At 35.9% G+C, this 19,501-nt stretch overlaps 1 protein-coding gene across 4 annotated transcripts; it reads left to right on the forward strand.

Annotated features, from left to right (window-relative positions):
* Positions 1-262: 262 nt before the first annotated feature.
* si:dkey-33c12.4 (uncharacterized protein LOC560112 homolog) lies at positions 263-14,252 on the forward strand. 4 transcript variants are annotated; one of them, XM_066679003.1, is made up of 18 exons: positions 266-496; positions 2,588-2,631; positions 3,808-3,886; positions 4,901-5,115; positions 5,207-5,290; positions 5,382-5,450; positions 5,795-5,872; positions 5,963-6,115; positions 6,801-6,870; positions 6,966-7,056; positions 7,294-7,435; positions 7,579-7,683; positions 10,019-10,109; positions 10,198-10,342; positions 11,265-11,339; positions 12,544-12,646; positions 13,216-13,319; positions 13,521-14,252. In XM_066679003.1, the coding sequence occupies exons 1-18, from the start codon at positions 463-465 to the stop codon at positions 13,636-13,638; spliced, it is 1,800 nt and encodes a 599-aa protein (XP_066535100.1). In that variant the 5' UTR covers positions 266-462; the 3' UTR covers positions 13,639-14,252. The 4 variants fall into 4 exon arrangements, with proteins under 4 accessions (XP_066535101.1, XP_066535100.1, XP_066535098.1 ...); XM_066679001.1 differs by having other exon boundaries at positions 267-496; positions 5,693-5,872; XM_066679002.1 differs by lacking the exon at positions 266-496 and adding an exon at positions 1,985-2,131 and having other exon boundaries at positions 5,693-5,872.
* The last annotated feature ends 5,249 nt before the right edge of the window (positions 14,253-19,501 follow it).

Genomic DNA, 19,501 nt, shown 5'->3' on the forward strand with positions numbered 1-19,501 from the left:
CACGCCCCCTTTCACTCAAGCGAACCAATCGGAGTAGAGGAGGGCGGGACTAGTTTGTGAACGAAATGCTTCTCGAAATTCTATGTAAGCTCTAGAAAAACAAAATCCCGGACGTTTGTGAAATTCCGCACGGACATTTTTTAAGTATAAAAAAGTGGACGTCTGGTCACCCTAATAGTGAAGAGCAGATACCTTTAATCCATGTTGTTTGGTACAAACCTACACGGGGTAGTATACAAAATCGTTTACTACCCTCCTGAATTCAGTTCCTTAGCTAAAATAGTACAATTTATAGTGAGTAATAAAGAGAAAAGTTAATTTCAAACACAGATGGTGTAATACGAGGTGGCCGTTTTTAAATCCCAGCCTGGAACTTGGAACGAAGGTTCAGATTTGATGGCATCTGATGAAAGAGAACTCATCCCTGTCTCACTCCCCTGGTGACCTACACATCTCTCCCTTATGGAAAAATGGTGGAGACAGTCAACTGAAGAAGGTAAGCAACTCAGACACAGAGTCCTGTGGATCATGGAACACCACCCCTAGGCTGAGCACTGAGAAGAGACAGAGCTCGGTACTGATGCCAGGGCTCATTCTGGCTACTAGCTTATACCCAATGTCTGCACCCAAGCTTGCGGGCCCATTGTCCACTGGGCATTCCATGACTGCCACTGGAGGAGGAACTAGATGTTGGGTTATCTCACACCAGACTTGCTCCAAGTGGCTCCCTGGGTCTAGAAGTGCCTCCCTCAGCTATCCATGTTTAGCATATGGTTAATAAGTGTGATGGCTTATATTGGCAGCCCTGCAGCACTGTTGCCACCCTGCCAACACACACCCGTGCTATCCACCAGCATGCATTTTTCAAACACTCAGAGGGGACATAGCCCTGTTCAATTTGAGGGTTTGAAACACCTGCAAGTGTGATTCATGTAAATTTATTTTGAACCTAAGTATGCAGAGCAACAGTAACCATACTGTTTCTAAATGTAGAACTACAAAGTGCGCCTATATGGTTAAGTTGGCAGCTAAAATAGACAATGAGTGTAAAAAAGAGGTCATTTAAATTTTATGACCGATCGGTGTAGATAGTTACCATGGAAGCCTGTTTACACCTGTGGTGGAAAAATTATGACAGAAAATAAGACAGCTCTTTGAGTCTCTGAGTCGGCATCAAGTAAGACAGCATTTATTAATTAACGTGAGAGAGGGACGTGCGCGCAACGCCTTTTTTCACCTCTCTGCTGACCATTTTTGATCAGCGTCTTTTATACATGGAAAACCCTTTGAAAATCACCATCTGTTCGCTCTTTTACATTTCAGTCATCTTTCACTGTATCCTGTTCCCAAAACTCAGAGTTTCCCACCATTTGTTTTCCCCTATCTCCTGTATTTCTAACACCTTTCCAGACGTGGCCTGTGCCTCCCCTCTATCTCTTTGGTCTGGAGACAAAGGGAGTTGATTGAACGGAAAGTGTCGATACGTTATTTGAAACACACACATACATAAGTCTGCTGTCTCACACAGAGAATTAGGAATAAAACAAATTCCAGTTTTACACAAGCATGCGTGGCCATTGCTGATTGCTGAATCAATATCTCTATTGATTATGAATCATTTATATAAACAAATTTCCATCACACACCACATGAAATAATACAAAAAAAGCCACCAGTTTTTATTTTGTATTAATATGCAGTTTGCTATCTTAATATTTTGAGATGCTATCTAATTATTTTGAGATACTAAGACAATATATTGAGATCTCAATATATTGACTTAGTATCTCAATGAGATAGTATCTCGAAATAGATAGCAACTTGCATACTAATGAAAAATAAAAATTTGTGCCTTTTTTTATTATTATTTTATGTGGCGGAAATGGGCTTCCATAAGTTTCGATTCTGTGTAAACGGAAAGAAAAAAAAAAAGCAAAGCGCGAACAGAGAGTTGCGCATGCGCACTGCGCTTGGTTGAGCCGTGTGGAGGACTCGGAGAATGCCTCACTTAAGAGACTTGGGTCCATTTATGCGACCAATACACTAACCAAAACCTATAAATATATATAGATATATATACATATATAAATATACGAATTAAAAATGTCTGAAAGGGACGGCTTTGGAAAGGGTGAGTACATTTGGGGGGTGGGGGGCAATAAACATATGCGGACGGACCTTCCCAATGCTTGTAAATTTGTAGCTAAACGTTAACGTAAACATTAAAAAAAGTAAAAGTAAAAGGGTCGCTAACCTACTCATCACAACTTTGAAACTAGTTGATAACTAACAGTACAATACGTTTAGCGTATTACCGAATGATTCTTCTGGCTGTATTATGGTCTGTTGTGTTTTTTGTGACTTTTCTCTTGGTTATTTTAGTACTTTTGTTCTGGCTATTTAGCAAAACTATCGCTGTTCAAGGCTGTAGGTCTGCACCCCACGCATTTCTGCCAGTTTGCACACATTAGACAAATTCTTGTTTTCACATAGCTTCATGAATAACGACTGGCTTTAGGCCTATGTTTCAAAATGTTGGTACATTTTAAAAAAGTAATTATTTAACCACAGCTCTTTGTTTTCTCAGAATACTTCCGTATGCTTGAAAACATGCGTATCATGCAGGCTAATGTAAGTATAATTAGTTATTTATTTAATTAGTTATGATAATAATAATAATTATTATTATTATTATTATTTATTTGTTTATTTGTGTGGTCGCCTGCACAAAACAAAAGTAATTTGGTACTTTTACTTATTTTCTGGTGTGTAACTGACGTCTGGTCTGGATTTTGATTGTGTGACGTGTTCTTTGCTAATGATATCTAAAGGTGGAAGTACTCTGGCAAAGTCCAGTGGCTGAGAAGTCATTCAGAGTGATTTGATGTGAGATGACGTATTACTGATTTCTTTACAGTGGTGGTGAACCAGGGCTTGTGATGTCAGCAACTTAAATATTATGGAAGCAAATCTGTCTCATCAGACTTTGAAATATTCCCACCTTTTGAATTTGTAGCACTGAATTTTTTGCACTGAAATTATGCATCTGAATTGTGTTGCTTTTGAATTTAAGTCTTCAGATTTCCACCTCTGAATATTTTTGCTTCGCAGTTATGCATCTGAATATAATTGCTCTTGAATTGAACTCATGAATTTTCAAGAACACATTTTCACTGTTGTTATTCAAGGTTAATAAATTCAGATTAAAAGAAATCAAGCTTAAAATCAATATATGTTGAAGTTGCTCAAATTCAATAGACCAATCTCTCAGCTCCATCTCTCAGTGCTAATCAAATGAAAGTCAAATGTCCATATGTTTAAATATGTTCAAAAAGACAAAGGCTTTCATGGGGTGTCCTCATTTTCACATGACTGTATACCCAAAGGTCATGTTTCCACAAATCCTGCCATTTGCCTGGCCATTAATTTGCTTTATATATTGTATATAATACTGCCCTGTTTATACCTTTCTACCATGAATATGTACATCACAAATTTGTTTATTTACCGTATGAAAAATCAGACTGCACATTTATAAATCTTTCATAGAAGAGCTTTTTGTGGATTAGTTATTAAATATAAAACATACATTTCTTCTTGACTTCTAGTTCTTGTCACTGCCTTTACATTTCATTACAGGAATGTTGTTTTTTTTTTGTTATTTATTATTATTATTATTTTTTTACATTAAACCATTTTAATGACTTTCTTACCTTTTTAATGACTTATGTAGAAAATGGGTGGAGGGTGTTTAAAATGATTGACAATAATTTTCAATTTTTTTCTTTTTAATCTCATTAAATTTAGGAGACTATGGTTGACCTAATACGTGGAAGAGCCACAAGTTATGATCTGTTAGATGCCTTGACTTTTAATAGTGGAATGGGTAAGATGTCCCATTTTCTTGGTGTTTAATTATGCAGGTATAGACTGGTTATTGTGCCACACTTTAACATTTGTTTGTCCAGTTATGTCTTAAATACATTTAGGAAAAGTGTATAAGCACAGTAAAGCCTGAGGGGCTTTATGGTAAACACTTAATGGAATACTTTAAGATTTGTTAATGTTTTTTTTTTTTTTTTTTCCATAACAATATCTTATTGGGAATTAAATATAAAATGTTGCCTGTGCATTTGTTTTTTGTTTTTTTTTTCTCAAATATTTTAAATTCAGCAACAAAATACACATGTTCTATGTAGAAGGTGTGTAACATAAGCAATAAATCACACTAGGTTTGTGCTATAAAGTAAGATATTGGCACTAGTGTGTGGCCTTGTGCCAAAGATCAGTACACCAGTGCCAGTTTCTCACATTATAGCATGAACCTTGAGTGTAATATTACAATGATACCATAGTTCAGATATCCACATTTATTTATTTATTCGTTTCCTTTTCACCATTACCATCATTTACATTGTAAATTTCCCCACTGTGGGACTATTAAAAATTCTATTTTCTTTTCTAATTTAATTTTATCTTCCCCCAATTCTATGTTTGTTTTTAAATTAAAACATTAAAAACATACAAAAAAAGTGCAAATATCAGTTTAAAACATGGTGAAGATTATTTCTGTCTTAGTATATTGGCAGAATCAATATCAAGTTTGTCAATCTCCTTCAGGGACAGAGGCTCAAATCTTACTGGTTGTATTTTGCAGACATTTAGCAAAATCCTGTTCACTTTTCTGTTACTCTGAAATGTCTTTTTTTTAACAAATTAATTTTGAAGGAGAGTTTTGCTCAGAAATTAGGCACACATCATGAGTGCACAATTTATAATAATATAGAAGAAAAGCTTAATAGATTTTGCTTAGTGTTGGTATTAGATTTTTGACATTTGACATTTGAACAAGTTTCTGTCTTAAAGTCCCATCTTATTAACCTATGTCTTGCATATCTAGAAAACTACCCTACTGAGTTTGTAGAATATGTGGAATCATCTGATGATTATGATGATGATGACGACGACGATGATGATGATGATGAGGACGAGGAGGAATCTGGCAACAAAAAAAATAGATACTGTGGTTTTAATCCTAATTTTTTAGATAGAGGGGTTTCAAAACATCTGTCTCCATATTCCTGCATTAAACCAGTCAAACATATCTCTGCAGAGGTGAGTGCTCTACGTATACAGTTTGATTAGTACATGTGTTGGTTCTTGAATAGATTGCTACATGTGAAACATGTATTTTCTTTTTTTTTAGGAGGCTGCAAAAATTGCTAAAGAACTGGTAGATGAAGAGGAAAAACTTAAGATAAAAGCAGAGAAAAAGAAACAGAAGAAAATGGTAATGTCATATATGTATGATTGTGTTTGGGTGAGCAGTTAATCTTCCCAGAATTTGAATGATAATTTATAACCTTGATGGGTTCCTACAGAGGCAGAGGGAGAGACGTCGGCTAGAAAAATTAGAAAAAGAAAATGCTGACAAAAATAAAAACAAAAAGGTAAACTAATTGTGTATGAAAAAAAAACATTTGTCTACACACATTTCACTCAGTGATCTCAATTGGACTGCTTAAATAAAAAAATATATATATCTTATTATGTGTTTATTATCTATTTATTATGAATGTCGTACCCAGGCTTTAACAGTGAAAATGTGGTTATTACTGTTATTTACTATATATTTTGCTAGGGAAAAGCAGCAGATTTCTGAGTGTTTGTCTCTTTTGTTGTATTTGTGTAGGTGGTTCAAAGTACTGATAAATCTAAAGCTTCAGATAAAGAGAATGAAAACACGATTAAGAGTAATAAAAATTCATGTGTACCTCCTGACCCTGGCCCACAGAACTCTGTAACTATAGACAACAGTGAAAGTTCTGAGGAGGAGAAGGAGGATAATGACAATGCTGCAGATGATATTCAGGTTGGTTGGTGTCTTGCACACAAAAACATTACATATACATTTTTTGCGAATAATTTTCAGTAAAAATGTGCTGCAATTTTTTTCTTTCAGGAGCTGGACATGAACAGCTGCTTTGTGACAAATGCTGCAGCCATCGCCAAACGCAAACTGGATCAGAAACCTAAATCTGCAAGAAAAGGCAAAAAAGCAGAAAACCAGAGGAAACAAAAAGCAGAAAAGGAAAGTGTAGCTGAAGCCGTAAAGGTACAAAGTTGAAAAAGTGTATTTAGTAAACATTATTTACACAATTATTTTATGATTTGTGGATTCTTTGACTTTATAAATTTATAATGGATATACAGTGATCCCTCGTTTTTCGCGGGGGATGCATTCCAAGCCCACTTGTGAAAAACGAATTTCTGCGAAGTAGAGGAAAGATATTATTTTATGTATTTAACGAGTATTTGGACTTTTAAAACCCTCCCTGTACTGTTAACAACCCACCCTTTGCATTAAACAGTCATTCTATAATGTTTTTCAGCTGGAACTACATGTGATATCCTACCAGTTTCTTTAATAGAGTAATTCCTAAGCTGTGATTTAGCGTAAGTAAATTTCACTCGGATGTGGACATGAACAATACATTTACTGTACGTAAGAAATACTTGTAAATGATATATTTTGTCACCTACAGGCCTACTCTAATACATGTAAATAATAAAAAATAAATACTTTTAATATACACACCATAAGAAAATGATATTTTTAGGCAATATAGCAGCCATAAGCCCCCTTGAAAAAACCCGCGAAGTAACGAATCCGCGAAACATGAACCCCGAAGTAGCGAGGGATTACCGTATTAATTTAGAGACTATGTACACGAAAAATAATATTTGTTTCTTTGTGTGTCTGTGGGCATGTGTGCATGTGAATTCTGTCCTAACCACAGAATGATAATGAAGAGGTGGGGTCTGGAGAGACAACAAATTACTTTGTTACAAAGAGCATGGAGCTAGCTGGTATGTTTCATCTTGAAATAATTTTGATTAAAATGTCCTTTTATTATTGTTTATCTAACGTTATTTGATCTTAATTTTTTTTCTTTTAATTTCAGTGATCGGTAATTCATATGCTCAAACAGGCAATTTAGATATGGCTGTGAAGCAATTTACTGAGGCTATTAAACACAACCCTAAAGAGTTTAAGTAAGTATTAACACTTTAAAGTGCAATACATCATGTGTTTTTTGCTACATTTTTGGCACCCAGTTTGCACTGTAACATAACCTATGTTTTGCATTATTATGTAATATTTTAGATGCAGTTTATCTCTAAACTTTTTGCTTATTGTTTGCAGAGGTCCAGAATTGGGGCTTTAGAATTCCTGCATTTTATTCTCCACAAGATGAAATAAATAATACCCCGAGTGTGTCTACCTTACAGGTTGTTTGGGAACCGTTCATTCTGTTATGAGAAAATGCAGCAGTATGAGAAGGCTTTAATAGATGCTGATATCGCTTTGTCTTTGAATCCAACTTGGATTAAAGGACTCTACAGAAAAGGAAAAGCATTAGTTGGACTTAAGGTACAGTTAGTGTAGTAAGGTTAAAAGACTTACTGGGAATTCTGAAACTATGCACATTATGTAAAATCAATACATTTATATTTTATATTTTTCTTTAATATTCAGTATATCTAAATATTCATGTTTCTCCTTCCCTGTCTTAGAGGTATTATGAGGCTTGTTTAATTTATAAAGAAGTTCTCAAATTGGACAGCTCCTGTACTGATGCAGCACAAGAGCTGATGAGAGTACAGATAATGCAGTTAATGGTAAGTAAAACAGTGCATCTGGTTGTCTGTTCTCAGTAGTTAATTAGTTTCAATTTCTGTGCATACTGAAAGTGTGAGAGAGTGTGAGTTTTATTTATAGCCCTGTGAAAGTGCAATACTTTTAGTTGTATAGTTTTAACTTTACAGTTATTCAGGAAGAGTCATGAAATTAATAAAACAGAACATCTGTAAATGAGAATCCTCTAAGTGCATATAACATTTTAATGGAATTAAGAGTGGATTATAATACTGACAATAAGAATTAAAATGGGTACTACAATTCTGCAGTTAATACAGTATGTTTTCCTGATTTTCTTTGCTTAAAACACACAAATCACAGAGTATACACCATGTAATCCATATATATCCCTTATATATTGTACTTCTGTAGTTTTTTAAAAAATTACTTGGTTACCTTTTCAGAAGATAATTAGCCAACTCCATAGTTGCATCCTTAGTCCTGTTCAGCTCGAAGCTGTCTTTATCTTTCAAATACATTGGCAGAATTTTCTATTGTTTGACTTCCTCTGTGGTCATAGAGCGTGGCCAGGATCTTAGACCTCCTTAAAGAAGAACATACTGGTAGATGCCAGTGCTCCAACTTGACATGATTTATTAATATCTGATGGTGAGGTATCCTGGTCATTTTATGGTTTATTATAGACAATAGATTACATATAGCACTTTTAGAATTTATTCAGTGTCTGGGATAGAATCCTGTTTTTGTAAACCCCATTTCTAGAAAAGTTGGAAAAAAATTAAACAAAATTAAAAACTAATCTTTAAGTTTCATTTTTTAAAATTCATTTAAAAATGCAATTTAAAAAAACACTAGAATTTTTTTTCTTTGTACTATGCTCAGTAAAATAGAATTTCCAGTGTTTTATCAAATTACATTATTATTATTTTTTTTATTTATTTTTTATTTGTTTATTTATTAATTGTAGACTATCCCCCAACTTTTTTGGGCTTCATAAGCCTGCACAATTTGCACAAATACACATTTTGTGTAGAAATTCTGGTGAGCATTATGAACCAAAAATAGACAGTCCTGTACACATGTAATTCTATATGTCAACGACATACCCACCCACCATCCAGACAGTTACTAACAAGGTGCACGGCATCCGTGGTGGCTTTGGGGGTGCATAAATGGGCGAAATTTGCTGCAGTCAACATGACATCTTACTCCAGGAATACCTTGTCTATTTCAGCAGGGCAATGCCAAGCCTCATTCTGCACAAATTACAACAGCATGTCTTGGTTAGACCTAGAGTGTATGTGCTTGACTGGCCTGCCTGAAGTCCAGATCTAACATGTATTATAAATGTATGGTGCATCATGAAGAGGAGAATCAGACAATATTGACCACAAAGTGGGAATTAATTTTTCAAATTTTTCTGACCAGTTTGTTCTGTAAGAGTATTGCAGAGAAGGAACTGAGGTCAATCACACTAGTATTTTTGTACACAAGGAAACCATATTCACTTACACAAATTTAAAAATATACTTTCTGTGAGAATTAGAATGTAAAAATATAATATTTGTGCATAAGTTCCAACAGAGAAGAAAATGTAATTATCACCACGTTGCTTAGGAACTGTCATTGTTTCTTTAAAATTTTTGTCCTGTACGCTCTGGTTTTGTCCCACAATCCCAAAACATGCGTTGGTATGTGGATTGATTACTCGAAAGTGTCCATAGGTTTAAGTGAGCAGCCCACTCCATGGTGTGTTCTTGCCTTGAGCCCAGTTATTCCAGATTGGCTCCAGACCAACCGCAACTCTGAAATGGATAACCAGTTACAGACAATGAATGATAACAGTCAAAGGTATCAGTCAAAAGTTTGGACACATCTTCTCATTCATCATTTGTGGAATGGGCTATTCATTGTATAGAACTGTGTACTAGCCCTACCTCTGCACAACCGAAGTTATGGTCTCAAACACATTTAGAAGGCGAGCAGTTCTACAAATGAACTCTTGACGAGGCCACAGCTGTTCACCGAAAACCATGTGATGACTTAATGAAGCTGATTGATAGAACAGAAAGAGTGTCATGGCTACTTTGAAGAATCTAAAGTATAAAACATATTCTGGTTTGTTTAACTTTTTTGTTTATTACATAATTCCATATGTGTTCCTATATATTTTTAATGCCTTCCATATTAATTTACAATGTAGAAAATGATACAAAAACAAAATATAAACATTCAATGAGAAGATGTCCAAATTTTCACTGGTATTGTACATTCACAATATATAGAAAATGGCTGAAAACAAAGAAAACCCTTCATTTGCATGACTATGAAATGTCTTTTACCCTGTTCGTACAGGATATGGGCTTCACTCGAGAGCAGAGTTCGAATGCTCTGATTATACATGGAACAGTTGAAAAAGCCTTAGATGCTCTATCTGGGCTGCAGGGTAATACCACTTGTACCTTCTTTTCTTCCTAGCTTTGTCTATGATAACACACTACATACTCAGATATTCCATGTTCCCTTCTGTTTAGGTAAAAGAGCAGCTGCCCCTGAGCCTAGTGAAGTGCATGTTGAAGAGGGCTGGATACAGACAGAAAGAAATCAGCCTCCTAAAGTTCCACTCAGAACAGTTCTCCAGAATCAGCATAGAGCCACTGCAGTCACAATTCCTCCTCAGTAAGTCATTTATTAAGATGCACCACAATTTTGGACATGGATGTTTTTGCCAAAAAACACAAAAAATATACCTTTTGGTTTTTGGGAGAAAGGAAAACTGGGCAAATTTTCAGAGAAAATAATCTAGTGTACATTATACCTAATACAAATATCAATATCTAGAATTTTAGTAGTAATTGTCAGTGCTTTTTAAAACAGCAGCAGAGTAAAGTCAGCTGTGTGGAAGCATTAATCATTTCTGGTATTTTATCATTTTGGTCCATGTCGGACTACAGCTTTAAAACCTCAAAAAATAGACATTTTCACTACACAGAAAAATATTAAAAGTAATGAAAGTTCCTGCTAACATACCAACATATTTTTAAATCTAAAAAAATACAGCGATTTATAACCAAAAAGGAAAAAGGCTGAAGTTGCTTTCGTATTGGAAGGCATTTTGTATAACAATTTCTATTTATGAAAATGTTGGATTAGTTGCATATTCATGGTTTTCAGTCTCATAAAATAACGGTTTGTTCACTCACACAGTGCGTTGAATGTTGACCATTTTAATTAACGTCTTATTTATGGTCTGTATTATTAGTTTTATTATCGGTCTGAGCTCCTCTACAGACTGACACAGATGAACAGAGCTCTGTTTACAAACGTGATGCGGATAAATGGGTCAGAGATTCATACTTGAATTTCTTTCATTTTACTGTCTAAATGAGGACTAAAAGTTTTTATAGAAACAATAAAACAATTTAAATATCAGTTGTGTTTTTAAATAAAAAGCAGGTCACCAATATGGAGGCTACTCTGTACTATAACAACAGCTGCAACCCATGAATACTTTGGCTTATTCTGTGCTGTAATCATTTTATCAAGTTGATTTTTATTGGCCAATATATTATTTGCATTATTTGTATGCTTTTCTTACTAGAGAGCTGTTTCCCATTTGGGTTGGGGATCTGGTGCCTGCCATATCACAATCAAAGGTCTACGAGCTTTTCAACAAGTGAGTTTGTTTTAGTATTTTCTTAACTTAAACTTTAGAGATTATCATTTGCTACACCAATATAATATTATGAGGCTCACTTGAAGTTGTTATAAACACAATATATTTTCTGTGCTTGCCCCAAAAAGTGCATTTGTTGTTCTTATTGTATTCAATGTACATTATTACTCAGAGAACAAAGACCCTAGGAACCCATTTTGAAATTGATTTTTTTTTGTATAATTCTAAACTTGGACATTATGTGAAATGTTCAGAAAAGTTTAAATAAAACACCAAAAACAGAAATATATAAATAAAATAATATAAATATAATAATATAAAAGTAAATCTGTACTCAAAAATGACCAGTGCTGCTCTCCTCTCGATGTAGAATGGGCCTAAAAGTCCTAAAAGTGGGTAATGCTTATGTCACTATTACCCTAACCAGTCATACGGCTACCAGAGAAACTCCTCCTCTCTGAGTCAAAGAGCCTGGTGAGCTAAAGCTTAGGAACTATTTGTAAACGAGCTATCTATCCAGCTATTTATCAAGTTATGGGGAGGGAGTGTAAGACATAAAACAATGCAGAACGAGCCTGAATAGTTTGTACAATTATGTTTATATATATATATATATATATATATATATATACTCACACGAAACCACACCACAGACACATAAAAGACAAAAGACTTCCATAAGTTCGTACATGAATGGCTGTATAATGTCAATTCTACCCATCTGTTCCATTTTATTGTGTAATGTTATCTTGTGTAAAATGACAACCGCAGTTTAGAAAAAACCCACAACTGCTCTGTCTCGAGGTTTTGTGTTGCCATGGTAACACAAACAGCATTCTGTTCTCCAGTGATACAGAGCTGACACACGTTCATTAGTATATTGGACCACGCCCACATCATTCTCAGAGAGCTCTTAGGAGCATATTTTGGTCATTTTTGACAAGAGATTTATCATATTTCTGTTCCATGTTTTTTATTTAAACTTTGCTGAACACTTCACATAACACCCTTGTTTAGAATTATACAAAAAAACACAAATTGTCAAAATGGGTTTCCAGGGGCTTTAAAGTGTTTAATTAAAAAAATATATAGTCAGAAATTTTTTTTAATCCAAGATAATGTTAAAATACCATCTCAGAATGAAGATGCTTTATTGTATGTGAAAATTTCCTAATGACATTTTTTTCTACACAAAAAAAAACAGCATTGGTCCTGTCCATAGTGTAAAAGTACTTCTGGAAAAACGTTGTGCTTTTGTCAACTACACCAACAAAGAGGACTGTGAGAAAGCCATCAAAGCTATGCATGTAAGTAAATACTTGAGATCAGTACCATAAAATTTTACAAAATGTGTTAGCCATAATGCAGACGCTGGGGTTATATATAAAACATATTAGGTGTACAAATTACATAACTGTAATTAAAAATTCAAATGTTCTGCCCGTTTGTCATTTTATGGTAATGGTTCGTAGTATTAATAAAAACCTACTATTGTCATTTTAGTTAACAAATTATTAAATACTAAAATTGTCATTTATAAATAAAATTGTCATTTATAATACGACGCAACAGTTTCATAATAATGAGAGAATGTTTGAATTTTTAGTTACAATTATACATTACACAAAAAAATTGTGCATTTAATATTAGGAAGCTTATGTCTATTTTTTATGTGCTCTACTCCTAGTACAACAAAAAGTAGTACTGCTCTGATGGGCTTTAGGCATGTTTTGTAAGTGAGTAACTTCATTATTGAGCTGAAGGCAGACTTGTTGTTGCCATGTTTTTAGAAGCTTTTTGCATTAGAAAACCAGTCCAAACATAAATAATACATTGCACTATTTTGAAATGTCATTGGTCTGTGTGTGTTCTGCAGGGTTATGCTATTGCAGGGACTACTCTTGTGGTGCGTTACCCTGATAGAATCCACTCACATCTTGGTGCATCGAAAACTGCATCAACAGACATGGGGAAGGTTAGGTGAGTAAACTTACTGGGGTTTTTTATGATCTTTTCTCTTTCTTTAATATTCATCCATTTTAGAAATAATTTTTTGTTTTATAATGCCTAGGAATTTACCTTTTAATAATAGTTTACATTTTAATTGGTTGAATATTTTCTATTTCTATTCTTGTGATTTGCTATGCACATTTTAAAATGGGGTATCTTTAATTTTCTTAGCACTAAACTGCCCAATGAATGTTTCTTCTGGAGGACAACAGGCTGCATAAAGAATAACCGCTGCTCTTACAGACATGTTCCAGAACACAAGGGCATTGATAGACCAAAAGCTAAATAACAGAATGTACAGATGCTACCAGAATGATTGAAATTAATGCAAGAATCAAAATGCAATATTATCTTTCATTTAGTAACAATATTAGTAAAGGTATTAGTGAATACATAATAAGTACCCAACACACAACTAGACAAGTAAAAAGGCAATTGCTGGGATGCTTGGAAGACATTTACACTGTTCTGAAAGTGAAATAATTAGAGTTACAGGCTAACTCTAGTCTTGTCTGTGCGTAGACCTGAATTGTCCTTTGTTGTCTGGGCATCTTCACTCTTAACATATCATAATGTCAACATTTATCTTCACTCTTTCCAAGTGTTGTATTCTGAGTTTTTGTACATTAAGTACTTGGAGTAAAGGCAAGTTCAGGGCAAATACTTGTTTCTGTTATTGATCCTTAGTTAATTTTTCAGGGAAGGTTCATTACCTTTTGTCTTAAAGCAGTATTTTGAATTCATTAGTCTTAATTGGGGTAATGTAAAGGAACATTTCACAGCTTGTCATTTTTTTCTCTGACTTTTATTTACTGTTTTAATAATGTTACAGTTTGACATATGTAACCCCACTGTAGGCAACTGAAATTGCCAGACATTTTATAATGTGTAATAAATATGTCAAGACATTTTCCATTGTTTCCTTTTTTTAATTTAGTGGAAAAAAAAATATATTTTTTTAAATACAAAGTGTTGTTACATCATAAAACATATTTTATATCTTTGCAATTTCTTCATAATTTATGTAGACATGCTTTAGTCAGCATCATTTATGTTTCAGCATATGTTCATGAGAAATTAATAGTGTTTTCCATGCTAATGAAAAAAGGGGCAATCTAGATTATGTCAGCAAAGTGACAGGTGCAAATGCCAACCTCTCTCATTGTATGTGAGACGTTTCCACTGATATGGATTCAAACATTGGGTTTTTAGAGAGAAATATCCTGCCATAAAGAAGTCTTTTCTAGGGATGTCCATCGTCATATTAGCAAGGCCCCCATTCTTTGTGCGCTACATCATGCCCTCATAGTCTGTGCTTGAATAGTGAGAATAGCTGCCCTTAGCAGATGAGGAAAACAACTGACAAAGATTGTGATAGACAATATGGTCATTAAATGTTTCTTTATTGTACTTCAGTACAAGGAGTAATGGTTACCTTCATTATGACCTGCCATTCATTTTCTGTCTATACGAAATCATGTAACACATCTTTCCCCATTTCTTCACAATCCCAGTCCCTAAGGTATGCCTAGATGTGCATTTTACCTTCATGTTTTTTAGACTCATGGATTATGTGGGGTTGAGACTCAGCAAGTTATGTTCTATGGCATTTACTGTTTTTCTGGTGTCACAGCCAAACTTCCTCATGTGTTCAGCTGTTTCAATGTGGTTCAGAGTGACAGATGCTCAAGCTTTCCTCAGGTACTTCATGTTTTTCTGATATTTCAGGTTTTTCTGGGGCCTGGGCTCGCAGGGTTCCTCCATCTAGATATCTGCTGCTCTAGGTCTGTGAGCTCCTGTGTACTTTTCATGTGTACTTTTCATGTTATGCTCCATTTAATTCGTTCAAAGATCTTTCCCATCCTCTCTGGTTGGAACTCCCCTCCCCTGGTCCTTGGCCTCAGCAATGAGTTTCTTCTCAAATTTGTCATGAGTTATTGCCAGAAACAACAAATATAAGTAAATACCACCCCTGTATGGAACAAGAATAGAGAGATACCCCTCATATTGGTTCATGCTTTTCAATGTTTGGAAGCTTTTCTTTGTCTGAAAACATCCAGATGCCATTTCCCTGCCGTGAGAATAGAGAGGAAGCCTAGTATATCAGACTGTGATCCTTTGGTATTTTTACCCGTTTACAGACACTGAGGCTTTGTAAACACATGCATTCAAACAAACTGGAGAGCTATCAAAACCCATCCTCGGCATTTTTAGGAAAAGTGTCCCAGTCACACAGCTCCAGGGACCTGGAGGTTATGGGTTCAAGTCCTGCCCTGGGAGACTGTCTGTGAGCAGTGTGGTGTGTTCTCCCCGTGGGTCTAAAAACACATGTTGGTAGGTGGCTTGGTTTCTCAGAAGTGTCCATAGGTGTGAATGTGTGTGTTGCCCAGTGATTCCAGGTAGGCTCCGGCCCCACGGCGACCCTGAACTCAATAAGACATACAGACAATGAATGAATGAATATTGCTTTTAGTCATTCAGGTGATGTGTTTTATATTTAAATCTTAATTCCTCTCTGTTCCTTCTGTACTTCCAGCTCTCTCTCCTGCATTTCTCTGGTTTTGGCTTTCAGATTAACCATCACTGTAATTTCCATTGAGGATTTTCCAGCTTCTTATTTAGCTCTTCCTCTCAGTCTCTCCTCTTAGTTCTTGTTCAGTAATTCTACTTTTTTAAAATGTTGCTTTTATCAAGAACAAATTTAGTTTGAGACATTGCTAGAACATGTCAGTCCTTCCTAATTTCCAGTTCTCCATTCTTCAAACTACATTTCCTAGCTGTAAACTCATTCATTCATTGTCTGTAACCTTTATCCAGTTCAGGGTCACAGAGCCTACGTGGAATCATTGGGCGCAATGCAGGAATACACCCTGGAGGGGGCCCCACCAATAATTTAAAAGTTTAAAAATGTACAATATAAATTATAAAATAATTGCATTGTGTTAACTTGTGAAATATCTTCCGGCTCATGCTTTGCCTCAAAAGTGTCCAAAGGTGTGAATGAATGTGTGAATTATGTGTTGCCCTGTGAAGGACTGGCCCTGGGAGACTGTCTGTGAGCAGTGTGGTGTGTTCTCCCCGTGGGTCTAAAAACACATGTTGGTAGGTGGCTTGGTTTCTCAGAAGTGTCCATAGGTGTGAATGTGTGTGTTGCCCAGTGATTCCAGGTAGGCTCCGGCCCCACGGCGACCCTGAACTCAATAAGACATACAGACAATGAATGAATGAATATTGCTTTTAGTCATTCAGGTGATGTGTTTTATATTTAAATCTTAATTCCTCTCTGTTCCTTCTGTACTTCCAGCTCTCTCTCCTGCATTTCTCTGGTTTTGGCTTTCAGATTAACCATCACTGTAATTTCCATTGAGGATTTTCCAGCTTCTTATTTAGCTCTTCCTCTCAGTCTCTCCTCTTAGTTCTTGTTCAGTAATTCTACTTTTTTAAAATGTTGCTTTTATCAAGAACAAATTTAGTTTGAGACATTGCTAGAACATGTCAGTCCTTCCTAATTTCCAGTTCTCCATTCTTCAAACTACATTTCCTAGCTGTAAACTCATTCATTCATTGTCTGTAACCTTTATCCAGTTCAGGGTCACAGAGCCTACGTGGAATCATTGGGCGCAATGCAGGAATACACCCTGGAGGGGGCCCCACCAATAATTTAAAAGTTTAAAAATGTACAATATAAATTATAAAATAATTGCATTGTGTTAACTTGTGAAATATCTTCCGGCTCATGCTTTGCCTCAAAAGTGTCCAAAGGTGTGAATGAATGTGTGAATTATGTGTTGCCCTGTGAAGGACTGGCGCCCCCTCCAGGGTGTGTTCCTGCCTTGCACTCAGTGATTCCTGGTAGGCTCCGGACCCACCGCGACCCTGAACTGGAGAAGCGATTACAAGAATGGATGAATGGATATTGTAAGAGGTCTCACTTGGGAGAGACAGCTATAATTGCTCATGGGTGCTCTTTATTATGCTGTTTTTATACAAGGGCACATTTAAAAACAGCATGGCAGCCGTTTAGGCTTGAGTATGGCGATGACTGGCAGAGGCTTATCCATTGTCACACAAGCTGGATACTGCCCTGTCCATGGTCCCCATACACCAAACGCACACACAAACTACAGCAACATTGACAAGAAACGTGTGCACCAACACATCACCTCCCAAACAGTCTAAGCAGTTCAAAGGCAGACGCACATGGTATGCTGGGAGCTACATCCGTAACCTTGTGAGTCAAACACCCCTCCCCTATTGCCGGCACCAGGTTATAAAATTAATCACACATGGACGGGGTGGTATTTCAGACTTAAATATATTTTTGTATGTATGTATGCATGCTCTTCCATTTTCAGAGATGCATGTGTCCTCACTTTGAACTGCCATGTACAACACACAATACAGTCTGGAGACGGGCCATTGCAAAATGTATATTTTGTTTTCCCCCCATTTTTGTTTGGATTTTGATGCGTGTTTAGAGTCTTGTTGAAAGCTCGAGGAGATCTCTTTCAAGTTTTTGATGTGTTCAATGTTAGATTCCTATTTTCAAGAAAGTTTGAAACTTTAGTATTGTTTATTTTAGTCATTTTACTTTTTAAAAATGCATTGTTTTACTTTTTAAGCACTCGATTTGTAAATATTTGTAATATTTAATTATACAAACCGGATTCCCAAAAAGTTGGGACACTAAACAAATTGTGAATATAAACTGAATGCAATGATGTGGAGGTGCCAACATCTAATATTTTATTCAGAATAGAACACAAATCACAGATCAAAAGTTTAAACTGAGAGAATGTATCATTTTAAGATAAAAATATGTTGTTTCAAAATTTCATGGTGTCAACAAATCCCAAAAAAGTTGGGACAAGGCCATTTTTTACCACTGTGTGGCATCCCCCCTTCTTCTTACAACACTCACCAGACGTCTGGGGACAGAGGAGACCAGTTTCTCAAGTTTAGAAATAGGAATGCTCTCCCATTCATGTCTAATACAGGCCTCTAACTGTTCAATCGTCTTGGGCCTTCTTTGTCACACCTTCCTCTTTATGATGCGCCAAATGTTCTCTATAGGTGAAAGATCTGGACTGCAGGCTGGCCATTTCAGTACCCGGATCCTTCTCCTACGTAGCCACGATGTTGTGATTGCTGCAGAATGTGGTCTGGCATTATCTTGTTGAAAAATGCAGGGTCTTCCCTGAAAGAGATGACGTCTAGATGGGAGCATATGTTGTTCTAGAACCTGAACATAGTTCTCTGCATTAATGGTGCCTTCCCAGACATGCAAGCTGCCCATGCCACAACCACTCATGCAACCCCATACCATCAGTGATGCAGGCTTCTGAACAACTTGGGTTATCCTTGTCCTCTCTGGTCCGGTGTCCCAGTGTTCCATAAAGAACTTCAAATCGTGACTCATCTGACCACAGAACAGTCTTCCATTCTGCCACACTCCATTTTAAAAGACCCCTGGCCCAGTGCAAACGTCTGAGCTTGTGGAGCTTGCTTAGAAATGGCTTCCTCTTTGCACTGTAGAGTTTCAGCCGGCAACGGCAGATGGCACAGTGGATTGTGTTCACTGACAATGCTTTCTGGAAGTATTCCTGAGCCCATTCTGTTATTTCCTTGACAGTGGCATTCCTGTTTGAGGTACAGTGACGTTTAAGGGCCCGGAGATCACGAGCATCCAGTAGAGTTTTACGGCCTTGACCCTTACGTTCCAGATTATCTGAATCTTTTGATGATGCACGGTTGATGATGATAACTTAAAAGTCTTTGCTATTTTACGCTGGGTAACACCATTCTGGTATTGCTGCACTATCTTTCTGCACAACAATGGTGGAATTGGTGATCCTCTTACCATCTTGGCTTCAGAGAGACACTGACACTCTGAGAAGCTCTTTTTATACCCAATCATGTTGTCAATTGACCTAATTAGTGTTAATTGGTCTTCCAGCTGTTCCTTATATGCCCAATTTCCCACTTATTGCTACTTGTCCCAATTTTTTTGGGATTTGTTGACACTGTGAAATTTTGAATCAACATATTTTTCCTTTAAAATGTTACATTTACTCAGATTAAACTTTTGATCTGTCATCTATGTTCTATTACGAATAAAATATTGACATTTGCCATCTCCACATCATTGCATT

The sequence above is a fragment of the Hoplias malabaricus genome, chromosome 8, assembly GCF_029633855.1.
Source record: "Hoplias malabaricus isolate fHopMal1 chromosome 8, fHopMal1.hap1, whole genome shotgun sequence".
Lineage (NCBI taxonomy): Eukaryota > Metazoa > Chordata > Actinopteri > Characiformes > Erythrinidae > Hoplias > Hoplias malabaricus.